The 16,307-nt window shown below is 38.8% G+C and overlaps 2 protein-coding genes across 2 annotated transcripts in view; one reads left to right on the top strand and one right to left on the bottom strand.

Annotated features, from left to right (window-relative positions):
* Positions 1 to 16,307, top strand: part of Ccdc146 (coiled-coil domain containing 146) — a 110,145-nt gene that overhangs the window by 20,886 nt on the left and 72,952 nt on the right. The gene's annotated exons all lie outside the window — the stretch shown is intronic.
* Fgl2 (fibrinogen-like 2) lies at positions 6,977 to 12,083 on the bottom strand. The gene is made up of 2 exons (XM_013035280.1): positions 11,392 to 12,083; positions 6,977 to 9,100 (listed from the first exon to the last, which is right to left on the bottom strand). The coding sequence occupies exons 1-2, from the start codon at positions 12,002 to 12,004 to the stop codon at positions 8,394 to 8,396; spliced, it is 1,320 nt and encodes a 439-aa protein (XP_012890734.1). The 5' UTR covers positions 12,005 to 12,083; the 3' UTR covers positions 6,977 to 8,393.

The raw sequence follows: 16,307 nt of genomic DNA, 5'->3' as shown, positions 1-16,307 counted from the left end.
ATTAAAAACTTGGCTTTATGTAGGTTGCACCATTACCAATGCTTCTCATTTGTAAGTGATCTATTTTATAAGAGTTATTTTAATCTAACAAATGAAAATAAGAACTTTGGTACTTACTTATATAAGAGGGTTTTTACCTTCCAAAGAACTTCCAAAGTGCTTTGTACTAGAGCAGGCTGTGTTCCTCAGTGAATCCTGCCATGTAACCATGGAGTAAAACAGTGTTTGGACAGCAGAAAAACTTGTTTGCTTCTTCTGTCAGAGATAAAATTTGACTTAGCTGCAGGAAGAAATTTTTAACCAATAGGGACATTAACTCCCTGGAAATTATTAATTTGTAAAATGTCTCGTGTCAAAAATATATATAATTGTTTTGATAAGATATAAAGAGAATGTTTCTTCTTAAACTGAGATCATTGGGGTTATTTTCCACTTTCTAGATTTACCAGAAATTCAGCAGAGGACTGATAGATACCAAGGTTTTATGCTGTTTGTTTCATCCATGGAAAATTAGCTCATTTCATGAGAAATACACCCAGAATTTCAGGAAAGATGAAAAATGGATAGTGGTGTACAAGTGAATAGTTTGTAGAAACAAAAGGGTTTCCCCCCCCAGGAATGCTTTAAAGCATATCCTCCATAAGACAGCATTAAACAACAGCAAACAGAGAACACTGGAAATGCTCCCAGAGCTCTGAAAAGTGCCAGTCACATGTGCCTGAGTGGCCATTCTGAAGTAAACAATCTGAAGTGATTTGAAATGTAGGATTAGGCTACCTCTATCTTGGATGACTTGGAGAAAATACTCATTAAAGAAACCAAATTGAAGATCACTAATGTTTCTAGCAATAAAAAAAGAAAGGTAAAGCCAGTCCTGTTTGGGGTTGGGACATAAGTGAGAAAGGGGAAGAAAGTGGAGATAATGAAAGAGTGAATATGTTCAAAATATGTACAGTAAGAAAATGGAACAGTAGAGCTTGTTGAGTGTGAAGAGGGAGGGAGTTTGAGAGAGACTGTGGGTGTAATCAAGGTATGATGTTATGAATAGATAGATGTGTCAAAATGCAACCCTTTTATACAACCAATTGATGCGAATAAAATTATGGGAAGAAAAATCTTAAGAATTTGGAACGTATGAAAGATGCATCTTATGGTTATAAAAACAAAAACATAATGCAAACTGATGAAAATTAACTTCACAGAAAATAGAATCAAATCTCATATATGTTTTCCATGTATTCTTTAAAATATAGTATTTCTATTATATTAAACTTGTGAGAAGATTTTTCTTTTCTTTAACTGTGCTCAAGATCTTTAATATGCTAGCCAAACTTTCAATCACTGAGCTATGTCCCCAGCCATCTTTTGAATGTCTTTCAAGGCTACTCTTATTAAAGCTCATACTTTAATTACTTTCTTCAAATATGTGTATTTGTTTCCTCTCATAATCTAGACAAATGAGTAGACTTTACTTTTCTTTTGTTTTTCTTTACCCTTTTCTTTTTTCTTTCTTTTTTTTTGTGCTGGTCCTAGGATTTGAACTCAGAGCCTGGGCACTGTCCCTGAGCTTTTGTGCTCAACCTAGCACTTGAACCAAAGCTCTACTTCCAACTTTACTTTTTGGGGCTGGGAAGGTGGCTCAGTGGTAGAGTGCTTGCCTAGCATACATGAAGCCCTGGGTTCAATTCCTCAGCACCACATACACAGAAAATGCTGGAAGCGGCACTAAGGCTCAAATGGTAGAATGCCAAGCCATAAGCAAAAGAAGCTGAGGGACAGAGTCCAGGCCCTGAGTTCATGCCCCAGGACTGGCAAAACAAAACAACAAAAAAACAACCTTTATTTTTTTGTCATTAATTGGAAGTTAAGTGTCTCATGGACTTTTCTGCCTGGGCTGGCTTTGACTCCTGATCCTCAGATCTCAGCTTCCTGAGAGTTAGGATTACAGGCATGAGCCATCTGCACCTGGCTAATAGGTAGCTTTTCTGACTCACTAAAATGGCATAACCTTTCTCTCTAGCTTCTTGCTCTTTACTCCTAAAAATTTAGGATATGAGAAGAAATTATAAATGATATCTCCTTAAACCTATTAAAAATTTCTGTTCATCACTGGTAAAAGAGAGAATGACACCAATCTCTGCTTAACTAAATATTTGTAATCCTAGCAGACAATCACTTTGATGTTTTTAGACAATCACTTTGATGACTACAAGCAATTCTTTAAATTGACAGCATGCTCTTAAAATTTGAGGCTATGTTTTGCTCCGTGGGCTGGTTCATATTTCTTTTCCTATATGCACATATATGTATGCACAATCTCTCTTCCCTGTTCCCTTCTTTCTCTCTGTTACATGGTAATACCTCAACCTGACAAGGTGGCATCTCCAAAAGAGTTAATAGTTGAGTCTTCATGGTCATCATCTCCTCTCTTATTGTCATATGAATTCCTAACTCAAAGTTAATATTCTGCACTAGTGTGAAATATCACAATTTTTTAAAAAGACATCCAGTAACTCAACAAAAGAATGTTGCCATCTGGATGTGGTAGCTCAAGCCTGTAATCCTAGCTACTTGGGAGGCATAGATTGGGAGATCAATCACAATTCAAAGCCAGCTCAGGCAGAAAAGTCCAGAAAAGTTTTCAATATTCCATTTCACTCAGTGATTGGGTACAGGTACCTGCCATCTCCAGCAATGCAGGGAAGTGTGAGAATCACAACCCAGGCCACCTCAGGATAAAGCAAGATCTTACCTCAAAACTAACCCAAGCAAATCTGAGTTAGAGTCACAGCTCAAGTAGTAGAGCACCTGCTTAGCAAGTGTGAGATACTGGTTCAATCCCTAGTACCACACAAAAAAAGAGAAAAGAAAAATGCTGCCAATGTATCTAAGGCATCTATTTCCTTGCAGAAGCCAGGAAAAAGGGAATCTCAGATTAGAATATTCTAGAATATATGTGTGTGTGTATATGTGTGTAGGGAATCTCAAAATAAGAGAGAGAGAGAGAGAGAGCGTTCCAGTGAGAATAAATGTCTGCCCTATCCAGACAAGAGAGTCTGTGAGACCTCTCAACGGATAGGGTTACAGAGTGGATGAGATACTGGGTCCTCCTCATTCCCAACCTCTGCAAGGTCAGCTAGTCCCTAGGCTCTTTCTAAAGAAGTCCTTGCTCTGTTTATACCTATGTACTAGGTTATTTCCCCCAGCTCCATGGGTTCATTACCATACAAACTCTTGCAACTTTCAAATGTATTTCCAACTCCATAGGTCCTCTCTGAATTTCAGGTTGATATCCCAATGCCCATATCCACTTTATTTGAGTTTATAGCATGTTAAAATCTTCTGATTCTAGTTTTAACCCTACCCCCACCCTATACCTATATACTTACTAGAGTTTCCCTGCTCATTTCCTCCTTTCAGTTAATGGCTGGTCCAACTTAGAAAGTAGCTCAAACTAAAATCTTGTCGTTTTCTGAGACACCTCTATTTCTTTAAAACTATCCAAAGCTGACTTGATCAGTACATGTTGTCAGCTCCGCTTTAATAGACATGTGTCACTGGTAACACTGTCATCATCTTTCTCTGGGTTACTGGAAGCACTGTCAAACTGGGATTCATGTGCCAGTCCTTACCTCTATTTGCAGCAAGAACAATCCTCTTAAAGTGGATGAAATCATGTGCTTCCTTCGCTCAAACTCTCAAGGCTCTTATCTATTCAGAGTAAAAGGCAAATTCTTTTCCTGGCTTATAAAGCTAGATGATCTGCCACCCCTGGTCTTATTCATCCCTAGCCTTCATGCCCTCTGATCTCTCCTCTTCTCCCATCAACATGCCACCTACTCTCCAGATGTCTTCACCCCTTTCTATAGGTCAGATTTCACCTGCGCAGAGAGGTCTCCCCTGCCTACTGTATATAGCTAGATCCCCCTTCTCTAACACTCCTATATGTATTTATTTTCCCATCATGCATTTGTCGCATCTCATAATATGTAAACACTGTGAGTGTTGTATTTTTTTTTTCTGTGTTGGTCACTAACTCCTAGAAGGCTTCCTGGAACATGGTCTGAATTCAGCAAATATTTGTTTAATTAAGGCTAACTCTTCCCCCAAACTTCCTATCTCCATAGGTATTTGAGGTTTGGGGGCTTTATCATTGTTATTGTCATTGTATCTCATGCATGAATGGTAGAGAAGGGCTGTACCATTGAGCTATATTCCCATTCCTTTTGTTTCATTTTGTTCTGGACACGAGGTCTCTCCTACGAGCCCCCCAGCCAGCCTAAACCTTGCTGTGCTCCCTTTTTTGCCACCCAGGTAGCTAGTAATGCAAGCATGTCCCACCATGCATGGCAGTCTCTGAGTTTTAAGCCATTTATGGCTTCTCAACTGAGTTAGTCTGAGCTGTTGTTGAATTGGGGTTTGTATCAACTAAGAAAAACATTTGAACCACACACACATCTCCTTAAGCTACACAGTTGAATCTGTAATTTCTGATCAGCATACCTATATCACTGAATTAAGTAATCTCAAAAATCTGTCTACACCTGTCTTTCTTGGTAAAAACAAGCAAATTTGTGCAGTCTTCCTCTCTTATTTGAGTTTATACTTGATATGAGGACATGACCTGTTATCAATCTAGAGAGACTATCAAGTGGGATGAAGAAGCCTAGAGGAGAGTTAAGTCCATTCCCTTTGGAAAGAAAGCAGCATTGTCTTCCAGCAATCAGAGAGCCTCAGCAAACATAGCGAGGTACATTCATGATGGAGAGTCTGGGCATTCTGAGTCTTCTACACCCTTTCTGCACCCTTTCCCCTTATTTCTAGCTCAGTAAACAAAAGAGAGCTGGCAAGGCTGTGACTGAGGAGATGTCGCAACTTGGCAATGCACAGAACGAAACTGTGGTTTGGACTCATCTACCTCTGCTTGTTACCTCTTGGGAGAGGGAGGAGATTGGCATGCACAGATGGAGTTGTTACTCTAAGTGGTAATTTTAAGAAAGATCCATGAATTTTATATGACTAAAATTCACTTCAGAATTACACTAAACTCTGGGTAGTATGAGCAACACTGAAGGTTTTTCCTTAGGAATTCAGTCTAGTAAACATTCACCATTCAGCCAAGCTTCTCCTGTAGTTGTCGATCCAGAGGCTCATTCCTAGGACCCCATCTTTTTTTTGTCAGTCATGGGGCTTGAACTGTGGCCTGAGCATTGTTCCCGAGCTCTTCAGCTCAAGGCTAGTGCTCTACCACTTGAGCCACAGCGCCACTTCCCGTTTTCTGGTGGTTTATTGGAGATAAGAGTTTCACAGCTTTTCCTACCTGGTTTGGCTTTGAACTGTGATCCTCAGATCTCAGCCTCCTGAGTAGCTAGGATTACAAGCTTGAGCCACCAGTACCGTTTCTAGGACCCCTTCTAAAAGCTCACCGTCACTATGTCCTACTCCTGTAGTGTGTATAATTACCCTGGATGTATTTTCCCCTGGCTTTCAATAACATCTCACCTGTAATCAGTCTCTCAAATCTCAGATTTGACATCACCCATTCTCTCAATTACAATCCCAGCTTCTTTAAACTATAGCTTTTCCTCAATGCTAACATATTGTTTACCACTGCTGCCTCAACATTTCTTTTCTCCTATTTAAACACTGATTTCAGGGTAGAATCCAGAAAATTATTGAATATATAATTAGTAAAAATATAAATTATTGAAATGTATAGGATGTTATGATATCAAAGAGGAAAGGCACAGATGCCCAGAAGAGAGAACTATTCAGTTTGATGATGATAATTAATTAAAACATTATGTAAGGGCTCTACATATATTACTTCATTTGATCATCCCAATAAGAGTTTATCAGACAGACTAGTAGACTATCCCCATTCATAGTAGAAGGAAACATTAAATTACTTGACCATGATCACATGGTTTGCCAATGATGTAGCTGCAATTCAAACCTGGGAACTCTGACTCCTGAGTCCCTGTCCTTGGCCAACTCCCAACAGAGGTAGAGGAATATATCCTATCTAGATCAAGGCAATAATCTGTGCAAAATCAGGAAATGAGAGAACATGGTTTGTTTGAGCACAGTATGACACAAGTGAGTAATGGCAGAAAATGACACTGAAAGGGTGGACAGAAATCAGGTTCAGGAAGAGGCTTATTTTCTGGAGCTTATCTTATAGGAAGTAGAGAGTGTTGAAAGTTTGAAACAGTACAGTACAAGATCAGAGTTGTGTTTCTAAATAATCCCTCTAGCAGTGATGTGGAAGATGAACTGGGAGAGACAGAAAGTAGAGGTACTGGCTAATATTAGGAAGCATTTTGTTATGCTAAGGGGTTGACTTGATCAGCAGCATTAACAATAGAGCAAGAGGAGGTGGAGTTGAATGTTGCAGAAGGAAATGGAAAATTTTGTATTGCAAATGTGTCAACAGTATTTCCAGAAGGAAATAGGATAATGGTATCTTTCTATTTGCTTCTATCTTCCTATTAAGAAAACAATACTCCTAACTTCTCACACTGAGCACATAAATACTATTTTACAAATAATAACCGATGCTTTCCACCTTGAAGAATAAATGGATATGAGAAGTAAATCTTTTATAAGGCTTTTAAAAGGCACAAGGCATAATCCTAACTACACATAAAAGATTTCAAATAAGAGCTAATTATAATCAGTCATCTCTTTTACCTTTAAAATCTTTCCTTGGATAGCTATTCAGAAATAAGGACCAGAAAATTTTGTTGCTCAGATAATTCTTGTATATTTAAACTACTTTTTGATTGGATGTGACATTTATTTAACTTTACTGTTTGTCAGTGAAATTTGATTTCCTCACACTGGGTAATCAACCCAACTCCGAATTTCTAAAGACTAATTTTAGTCATCATTTTACAAGAATGATAATGTTCAGAAACTAAATATTATGATAAATGTTAACTATCAAAATGGAACCAACACAATACTTTAAAAATACATTTGTAAATAGTCTACATTTATTAACAGTAGTATGTATTACTGGATCATCATGTTAAGGTAAAGGAGTATCAGGTATAATCTGTTTCCATCAACATGTTAAAGATGATCAACTTACAATATATTTTATAGTGAATGACATGAAATTATTACAAAAAGAAATTTGTGTGTTAAATAATTTAGTAGAAAAATGTCATAAAAGTATAAAAATTGTGACCCTTTAAAATAACATGCAGAGTATTTTCATAGATGTTTATTTGTTAACTTCCCCACAAATTATACCTAGAACCTATTAAAATCAATGGACACTCTCTTAAAAAATAAACACATACTTGTGAATTTATGATAGCAAGATAAGCGATCCACTAGTTAGGGTTAAATGTTTAATATATATTTCAAAATTCATGTTTTTAATAAATAAATTTATTCATTCTAGAAAACATAAGTGCTTTTGAAGCTAAGTTGTTGACTGTATTACTCTACAATATCATTGCTTTAGATTTTAAAAAATGGCTTTCAAAGTGTACATAAATGGTTCCTCTTTCACATTCCTATACCCCCTAAAAGAAAGTCTATCAGTAGTCTAGCACAATACTGAGCAACCTTTATACTTTTGCTATCCGGCATTTAACAAGTTACACACTGCAAGTGAATTCCATTGTTTTCTAAGTGTTTGGAGGGTGACATTAGGCTATTACATTTTGAGGTATGTTATACCTTGTTTGTTTTTTTTTTGTTTTGTTTTTTGAGAGAAGATCTCACTGTGTAGCTCAGGCTGACCTCAAACTCACAATCCTCTTGCCTCAACCTCCCTATTGTTGAATTATAGGCATGTACGACCATACCCAAGTTTAATGACAAATTCTACATTCAATGAATATTCTACAAATAGGTTAATAATGCATATTTTCCATTGTTTGGGAACTAAAATGCTGTAATATTTTCTTGATACAAAGTAAATGCAAATGTAAATTTGAGTAAGTTTATCTCAGAATGAAGTAATCTTCATATTTAGAGATAGATATGCAAATAATTTATAGAATAAAAGTATCTTTTCAAATGTGCTTGTCTAGACACATCATAGTAGCAGTTGCTTCTGAGAATCTATCTTACTGAATAAACATTTTTTTAATTTTAGAAAGTAGTACACGTACTAATGAACTCAATTAATAGAAATTAAAAGGATTTACAAATAAAATGAATAATTCTCAATGCTTTCATGCATGCATTGGATAATAGCTTCCAAGGAGTCTTTTTAAATGCACATTTTTCAAAAGCTGTATAGCCTAGGAGTCTGCTACTCCGAGACAATTTTTAGTCATAGAAAGGAAATAGGAAATAAAGCATATTCCAAAGTGATGAGGAATCTGTTGCCCTATTGATAATAAATGCCTGGAGAGATGAGAACTTGTGATTTATGGCTTAAAGTGCTTGGGTCTGATCATCATTTTGGCCTCTTTGAAAGAGGACTTGTAGCCAGTAGGCTGTGCCTCATTCATACCAGGCCAAGTGCCCCAGAAAATCCCATTACGGACACCTTTGTACTTTTGGTGGTAATACTTGCCATTTAAGTTTGCAGAAAGGCATGCATCAAACCACCACCCTGAACTGTAGTAGTGCCCACAGTTGCCAGAGGGATAGCGATCATTGTCTCTATCTGGGGTGGTGAAAAACTTCAGATCATGGTTGTAATGCTTATTGAAACGCAAAGCATCCCCAGCCGTGCCATTGTAGTTGCCAATGTGTAAACGGTATTTGAGAAACTCATTGGCCACGTAAAACTGATCATAGAGGGCATACAGTTTGACACCATTAAAGTCTTCAAGATCGACTCTCAAGATCATTTCCTTGCTCTTGGTCAGAAGATGAATTTTATCATTTCCCAGCCAAAACTCTCGCCGGAGGTTTCCAAAGCCTGCTTTGTAGTCTTCCCATGTTCTGGTGAAGTTGGTGCTCCCGTCAAGTCGAGCCTGCAGCACGGTCCAGCCTCCCCCCATAGTCTCCATGTCACAGAACACCTCAAAGCTGCGGTTTTTGGGATCTGGGGTAACTCTGTAGGTCTCACTGCTCCTTTTGCCTATTACGTAGTAGTCAGAACAATCTTTATATATTAGATGTTGAACTGAAGGAGGAAGAAAAGAAAGCCATGGGATTTTGTTAATGAAAGTATGCATCTGGAAAACTCTTTACACAAATGCAGTCTGATCATTAATGACAATAACCTTCCTCTGCTAAATTCACCTGAATCTGGGCAGCAAGTGATTTTTAAGGACACAGACCAAGAACTCGATGTGATAGACAAGACTAACATACCTTTGCTTGGCAATAAGCATGATAACATGAATAATGAGTAACTAACTCTAAAAATGAATATGTAAAGGTAACATGTAATGAGTACTGCTATGTTCTAGACATTCTGCTAAACACTGGATAAAAGTGTCACATTTAATCTGCACACCAACCTTTTCATACAAGTAGTATCACTAGCTGCTGATGGGGATATTTAGGCACAAAGAGGCCCAGTGGCTTACTGAAGTTCACACCAGCATTAAATGGCAGAGGTGGGGCACAAACTCATATCTGTCTAGAAGCAAAATTTACTCTCATGGCCATTGCTTTTCTGTCCTACAGCTCACATGACCCCAACTCTCCTAGAACTGCAGTCTAGGCACGGGAAGGAAGTTTTATAGCATATGTTCCAAAGGATACATGAAAGCTGGAGTAGACATTGATTGTAAATTCACATTTAATTTCCTTGACAACTATACAAAGGAAGCTCATTTTTTCAGTCTTTTAAAAATGATGCCCTTTTTAAAAAATAATGGTTCTGAATTTAGTATTGCACATATTCAGTTTCTACAAAGAAACAACAGGTGGTTATGTTCAAGATAGATGTCATTCATTAACAGGGTTTAGCAGCTATTTATTCCCAAATAATTTTTATAAACTGTATGGCAGATGTGGTGAGTTTAGTATACAGTACTTTAAGGTACAAAAATATATTCATATGGATGCTTCTACTGCTGTTTTGTGGCTCGGGGAATTGAAGCCAGAGTCTTGTGCATGTAGTAAGTAACACTTGATCACTTCAGCTACACAACTACTCCTTTTGCTTTTCTTTTTCTTTTATTATTTACTTATTTTATTTATTTATTTTTATATTTATTATCTTTTGCCTGGAGCTGGCCTCATAATCTTCCTACCTCTGCCTTTCAAGTAACTGGGTTTTATAGACAGGTATACCAACATGCCCTCTCTACTCCTATATATTTAGAACTCAGAATATTCAGATATTTCCCTAAACCTCTTAGGAGGAAAATTAATTCTTGCCAGGCAGTGTCATATCTAGCTGTGTACTCAGTGATTTCACTGAAGTCGTGAACATCTGCTTTGCAATCTGTGAAATTCACGTCTAGGCTGCCAAGAGTATTAGCAGCTGTGGTCATTGCAACCACTGCCTTCCTCTCTACCAGCTCTGGCAAATCCTCTGGGGATGGAGCATGCCCAAAGTGTTTCAGGATAAAAAGGAGTCTCTGCTCTGTCCCTTTAAATGGATAGGCAGTGGTGGCTCTCCAAAGTAAGATGACCAAGGAGTAGTAGTCCCAGGAATTTAGGAATTGGGGGAGCCATCGGTTCAAGGGCAAAGTAGGCAGTTAGATCTGTGTTTTCTCGTATGTGTTAAAGTTAAGTCCGGATAGTGAGATTGGATTCTGTTTCTTTATGTTTGAAAACTAGCTTAAAGTCAAAGAAAAAAAAAAGGTTTTATTCCTTCCCTTAGTGACATGCCAAAAATTCTTCCCTCAAAACATTTTTGTGCCACTAAATCTCAAAGCAAAAAGTTTTGCACACACACACACACAGGAAATGGCTTTTATTTCATCTATACAACCTCCCATTTTCAGTAGATATTTTCAATTATGAACTGTAGATTGCTTGCTAAAAATCTTTCAAAGACCACTTGTTGCTACATGAGACCTGGCAGCCAGCCAACCCCAAGAAAAACTAATGTCCAATGAACAAAGCACAGCTGCCAACCTTGCCTTCTCTCTCAGGTGTTCAAACACATCAGGAAAATGATAGACTAAAGGCACAAAGCCATTAAGAAATTCTCTCTTGCTGCTGGTGCTTGTGTGAAGAAAGTCTGGCACTGAAGCAAATAAGATGTTGAAACTGAAAGTGCTTTCTGGTGGTGACAGAGCCAGTGATGAGATTTGGAAAGAGGTCAAGTATCATTTCTGAAGTCCCATTCCAGAAGATACTTGTTTTTCCTGGACTACCTTAATGAAACAAAAGACTTAGACATTTAATCCTTCACTTATTTAACTTATTCCCTCGGGCTGCAACGCTGTGGACACGCCCTAGCTATATAACCTCCCTGAACTGATAAGAAAACATGATTACAAATTCACATACCTGGCTGGGACTGGATTAGCTCTTGACTGGGACACTTGGATGAACATTTGCCGTCCAAACTATTGACCACAGATGTGAGATTGGCCACTTTGCTGTCGACGTAAGTTTCTATGTTGTTCATATTTACAAGATTCAGTTTCTCCAGGCGACCTTGCAGCATGTCGAGCTCCTCCTTTGCAGTCTTCAGCTCGGAGGACAGCTTGCTCACCTCGTTCTCCAATTCTTCAACTCTATTGTCCCCAGCCTCTCCCGGGGCTCCCGTGCCAGGGGACCCCAGTCCATGTCCTGGATCTCGGTGATCATCAGCTTGCAACTTACAGTCTTGGCAAGATTTCTTGAGGCTGTCGACGATTTCCTTGAGAGTCTGGACTTCTTTGAACACCTCCTCTATTCTGCCGAATTCCTGGGGCAGCTGAATGGCCAGCGGGGGCAGGGTCACCTGGAAAGGACACTCGCCGGCCGAGGAGCATTTCCCTCTGCTCTCCAGCATCGCCGGGCAGGCGTCCTTTGCCCTCCCATCCCTAATTTCCTCGGTTTCGTTGTTTGCCACCACCACCAAGCCGCAAGCAGCCAGGACAGCTGAGCTCAGCCAGCACCAGTCTGGAAGCTTCATCTCGGCAGTGGAGAACGGTGGGGAGCAGTGGGGCGCCTGCCGGCAGCAGGCGGAGAGCTTTAATAGCCAGGCTGCTGGGTCAGGCTGTGTTCCCAGAAAAGGGCGGGAGCCTTTGCATCACACGTTTCAGAATCGCACAGGAAGCGGAGCTGGTCCCCAGCAGATGCGCTGAGCAGAGGCTGTCATTCATTCTCTGTCCAACGTTCTTTGCGCCGGGATGGCTTGCCGCGCGAGGGGACGCGCGCGTTCGCCAGGACTCACCGGCCATCCCTCAGTTGTGATTTATCTGCGTACTTCAGGATTTTGGAAAGCACAGGCAAAACCTTGGAGAAATAATTTTGCTGTACTTCTGTTTGAAGTCACTCAAAGTAATTACAACCTAACTCCTTTGGAAGCAATTAGTTTTCAAAGATCAGTATTACAGACCAGCTGTCAAACTACAGAAATGTTACCAAAATCGAAATGTTACTAAGATGTTACTAGCATGGGGGCATGGAGGAAATGTATTTCTGATGAAAGCATAAGCATTTTAAGTTTCTAAAAATAACAACATGTAGCTTTCAAGCTCAGGCAATGGGCTTTGGTTTCCTCTGTTTGAAAAGGGGAAGAAAACTGGTAGACAAGAGTGCTGCCTTCTCTTCTGACATTTAGGTGGATATAATTGTCTAGACGCCTAAAACACTTAGAAAACACATGACTGTCTTTCCTCAGATTCAGTAGCTGCCTTCTTTACCCTCTGCCATTTTTGGTTATTGTCCTGTCATCTTCCACAGCGGCTCCTTTATGACTTTTCTGCGCCTATCTTTCTGATGTTTCCTGACTCCTTTAGAACCCCAGGCCTGGCAGCCCCCCTCTGCTTTCTGCCTCCAGGGGAGGTGGTTCTATTCTCTCTGTCTGTGAGCCACTTGGCATAGAGGTCACCTGTCCAAAGCACGTCAGCACTCAGCCCTGGCAGTTTCTGACGTTTCTGTCCACAGGCCAAGGGCAAGAGTTCAACTTCAATTAGAGAAACCTCCTCTTTTAAAATTTGTTTTGCACACTAGCTTTTGTCAGATAGCTTATTCAAGTTTATTATTACTTTAAACATGATTTCAATATGATTACTATAGATCACAATCTAAATTCTTTAAAGTACTCTGTAATCTCTCTCATACTTATTTAGTCTGATTTCCAATAATTTTTTTCCCCATATACCCTTCATTTTAACCACACTACCCTCTTCACATTCTTCCAATATGCTGCCTTACTTTCCACTTCTGGGATTGTTCTTACTGCTAAAACTGAGGTTTCAATCCAGATTCACCCTCCAACTGGATAAAAAGATCATTATAACATTACTGAGCCTTCATGTCTGCTGATAGGGGAGGAATTTTGCTGTTCTCTCAGAACCAGAGTTACACAAACTTGGAGTGCTGAAGGGAAAGATTCAGTGTATAAACAAATTTGTTATATGCCTTGTTAGTCTCCATCTTCTAAAAATAATGTTTTTCTCTTTATTCTATCCAATGTATTCTTTTTTAAAATTTTTATTTATTTTTTATTGTGAAAATACTATACAAAGGGTTACAATTACATGGGCAAGATAATGAGTACATTTCTTATCAAGCATTGTATCCAGTGTATTCAATGTTACACACAATTTTTTTTTTGGGTCCGGTCATGGGACCTGAACTCTGGGCCTGGGTGCTGTCCCTGAGCTCTTCAGCTCAAGGCTAGCGCTCTACCACTTGAGCCACAGCGCCACTTCCGGCTTTGTTCTTTTTGCTTATGTGGTGCTGAGGAATCGAACCCAGGGCCTCTGGCATGCAAGGCAAGCGCTCTACTACTGAGCCACCTTCCCAGCCCCAATTTTTAACTCCAACTTAAAAACAAATCTCCTTTCATTTTACTTTCCTGACTCACTTCCAAGACAATATCTACCTGTTTTGAGGAGAGAAATAAATGACTAGATAAGTTTGAAAAGAGAGAACGATGATAGTATATCAAACTCATGTTTGGGATGATGGTTTCAATTCTGGTACCTCATGAAAAACCTCTGACAAACTGGGGTATAAGCCCATATATTCACCAGTCAAGTATTCATTAAGGGTCTCCTGTTTACTCAGCACCATGTTAGAACACATATAAGATACAGGTCACTATCTCATTTATTTATTCATTATTTATTATTCACCTTCTACATGCAATGCACTACTGTGGACATTTGGCTTACAATAACAAGCAAACCAGATAACCAAGGACCTCTTGTTTTCTTCTGGTTGGACTTCCAAACAAAACCCTTAGTACTTTTAAAAAGTTTCTAAATCTAACAAAAGTGCAGTATTCTGGCTCTTAAAATGGGTTCGTCTGCTTGAATCAGGGATTTGTTTTCCAAACTCTGCTGGTAATGCTTGGGCTGGACACCCCCCACTTAACTTAGCTTCAGGCTAATGGCATAGTTCCACCTCAAAACACTTGGAAGAACTTTGGGAACTGGCTCTTGTCTCTTTAGGAGCCACTGGAAATTGCCCCAATGAAAGGATAAACTATGTCATTAATCAGTTTCAGTGATACTAATACCCACCAAGTGAATTGACACTCCATAGGGGCAGAATGTTGTGCTACAACATTCTAATTTCCTCATCCTCCCCTCTCTACAATTACTATCTGCACTTGCAGTCGAGGGAAACAAAAAGCTCAACATAATAAATGACTTAGCTATGGCTACAGTATGTAAAAGAAAGGTCTGGGATTTGAACCAGGGTCTGACTCCAAAGCTGTCTTTTCTCCTAAGTCACACTGCCAAGTAGAAGAATAATATTGGAAGACATATTGAAACCATGATGTAGAGAGTATGGTGTTCAAATCAATTTCTAGGTAAGTTTGGGAACCGAGACAGTCTTAAAGCAAAGAAGTAGAAATCTATTTTCCCATCAGGGTCATTTTAGTAATGACTCTTCTGCTAGAAACCAATGGATTCTCATACCTTGAAGTTCAGCTACTTGTAAGATATTTCTACTCAGTAGATTGCCAATACTTAAAATTTAATGTATTGAAACAGGAATACAATGATCATGACTATCCCCAGTCAACTACCATTTCCCTCTTTGCTGTCACTACCATGATATGACTTAGGTACAATCAGAGTCCTATTTTTCAGAGTTCTTCCTCAACTCTCCCTCTCTGACAATTTCCCCTCACTTATCATCCTGTGCATCTAACACTACTTAGCAATGTCTGTCTCCATCTATCTTCCCTCCTGCCACCACCGATCTACCTTTTTCTTAACACTTGATACCACACTTACTACTCTCACATCTTTTGGACAGCATCACTTTGTATAACAGCTGAAACTACAGATGATCAAAGAAATAAGACAGGATCCAGGAAATAGAGTTTCAAGAAGGAGAAGGAGACCATTTTAAAGCAAAATGGAGAAGCAGATTTCCTTATGCTCAACTATAGAAATCTTGCTCTGACCTCGAGCTTCTGCTGGAAAGCCTTTCTGGATTCTCTTACACCAGCCTTCCCTGCTCCTCCTCGGCCATGATTTCTATGGTACTGTTGGAATCTTCCCTTCTCTCCCCAATCCACTCTCAACTTAGCACTATATTTCATATTCACTTACACGTATGCTTTTCAGATCTGAAAAATTAACAGAAATACACAGTGGGCTTTTAAAGTAGTGAAATTTGTTTCCATAAGTCACATAGGGAAATTACCTATTCATCATATATTACATATATTCATCACATATTCAGCCTTCTTTTTCATATACCTAAATTACATTTAATTGAGAAGATATATATTTTCTATATCTGGATCGGACTCCTAAATGAAAATTTCACTTCCTCTCATATGTTCTATTTTTAGGGGTCATATAACAAAATTCCTATCTGTACCAAAGGAAGTAAGTAATGAAAACTATTTATAGTAATAAGATTCTTTATTGATATTGTCATATACTCAAAACATTTTTATTTCCTGATTTATTAAATCTTAGCATTCTTGATTTTTAAAAAGAAATATATACTTTTCTGATAAGAAAGTTTAAATATTAAGGTGATTTGAAATGACACCAGAAAATAATATTTATTTTAATAGCCATCAATATTAATTTCATAAAAGAACTTTGAGCCAGGTACTGGTGGCTCGTGCCTATATAGGACACTGAGCTATAAGGATCATGGTTCAAAGGCAGCCTCTCCAATTAATCAACAAAAATCTGGAAGTAGAACTGTTGCTCAAGTTGGTAGAGCACCATCCTTGAGCAAAGAAGCTCAGAGACAAGGCCCAGGCTGAGTTCAAGCCCCAGGACAAGCAC

This window comes from Dipodomys ordii, unplaced genomic scaffold (assembly GCF_000151885.1).
Source record: "Dipodomys ordii isolate 6190 unplaced genomic scaffold, Dord_2.0 Scaffold207, whole genome shotgun sequence".
NCBI lineage: Eukaryota > Metazoa > Chordata > Mammalia > Rodentia > Heteromyidae > Dipodomys > Dipodomys ordii.
Note: the sequence above shows the minus strand (reverse complement) of the source record. Positions and strands in the feature narration are given on the sequence as shown.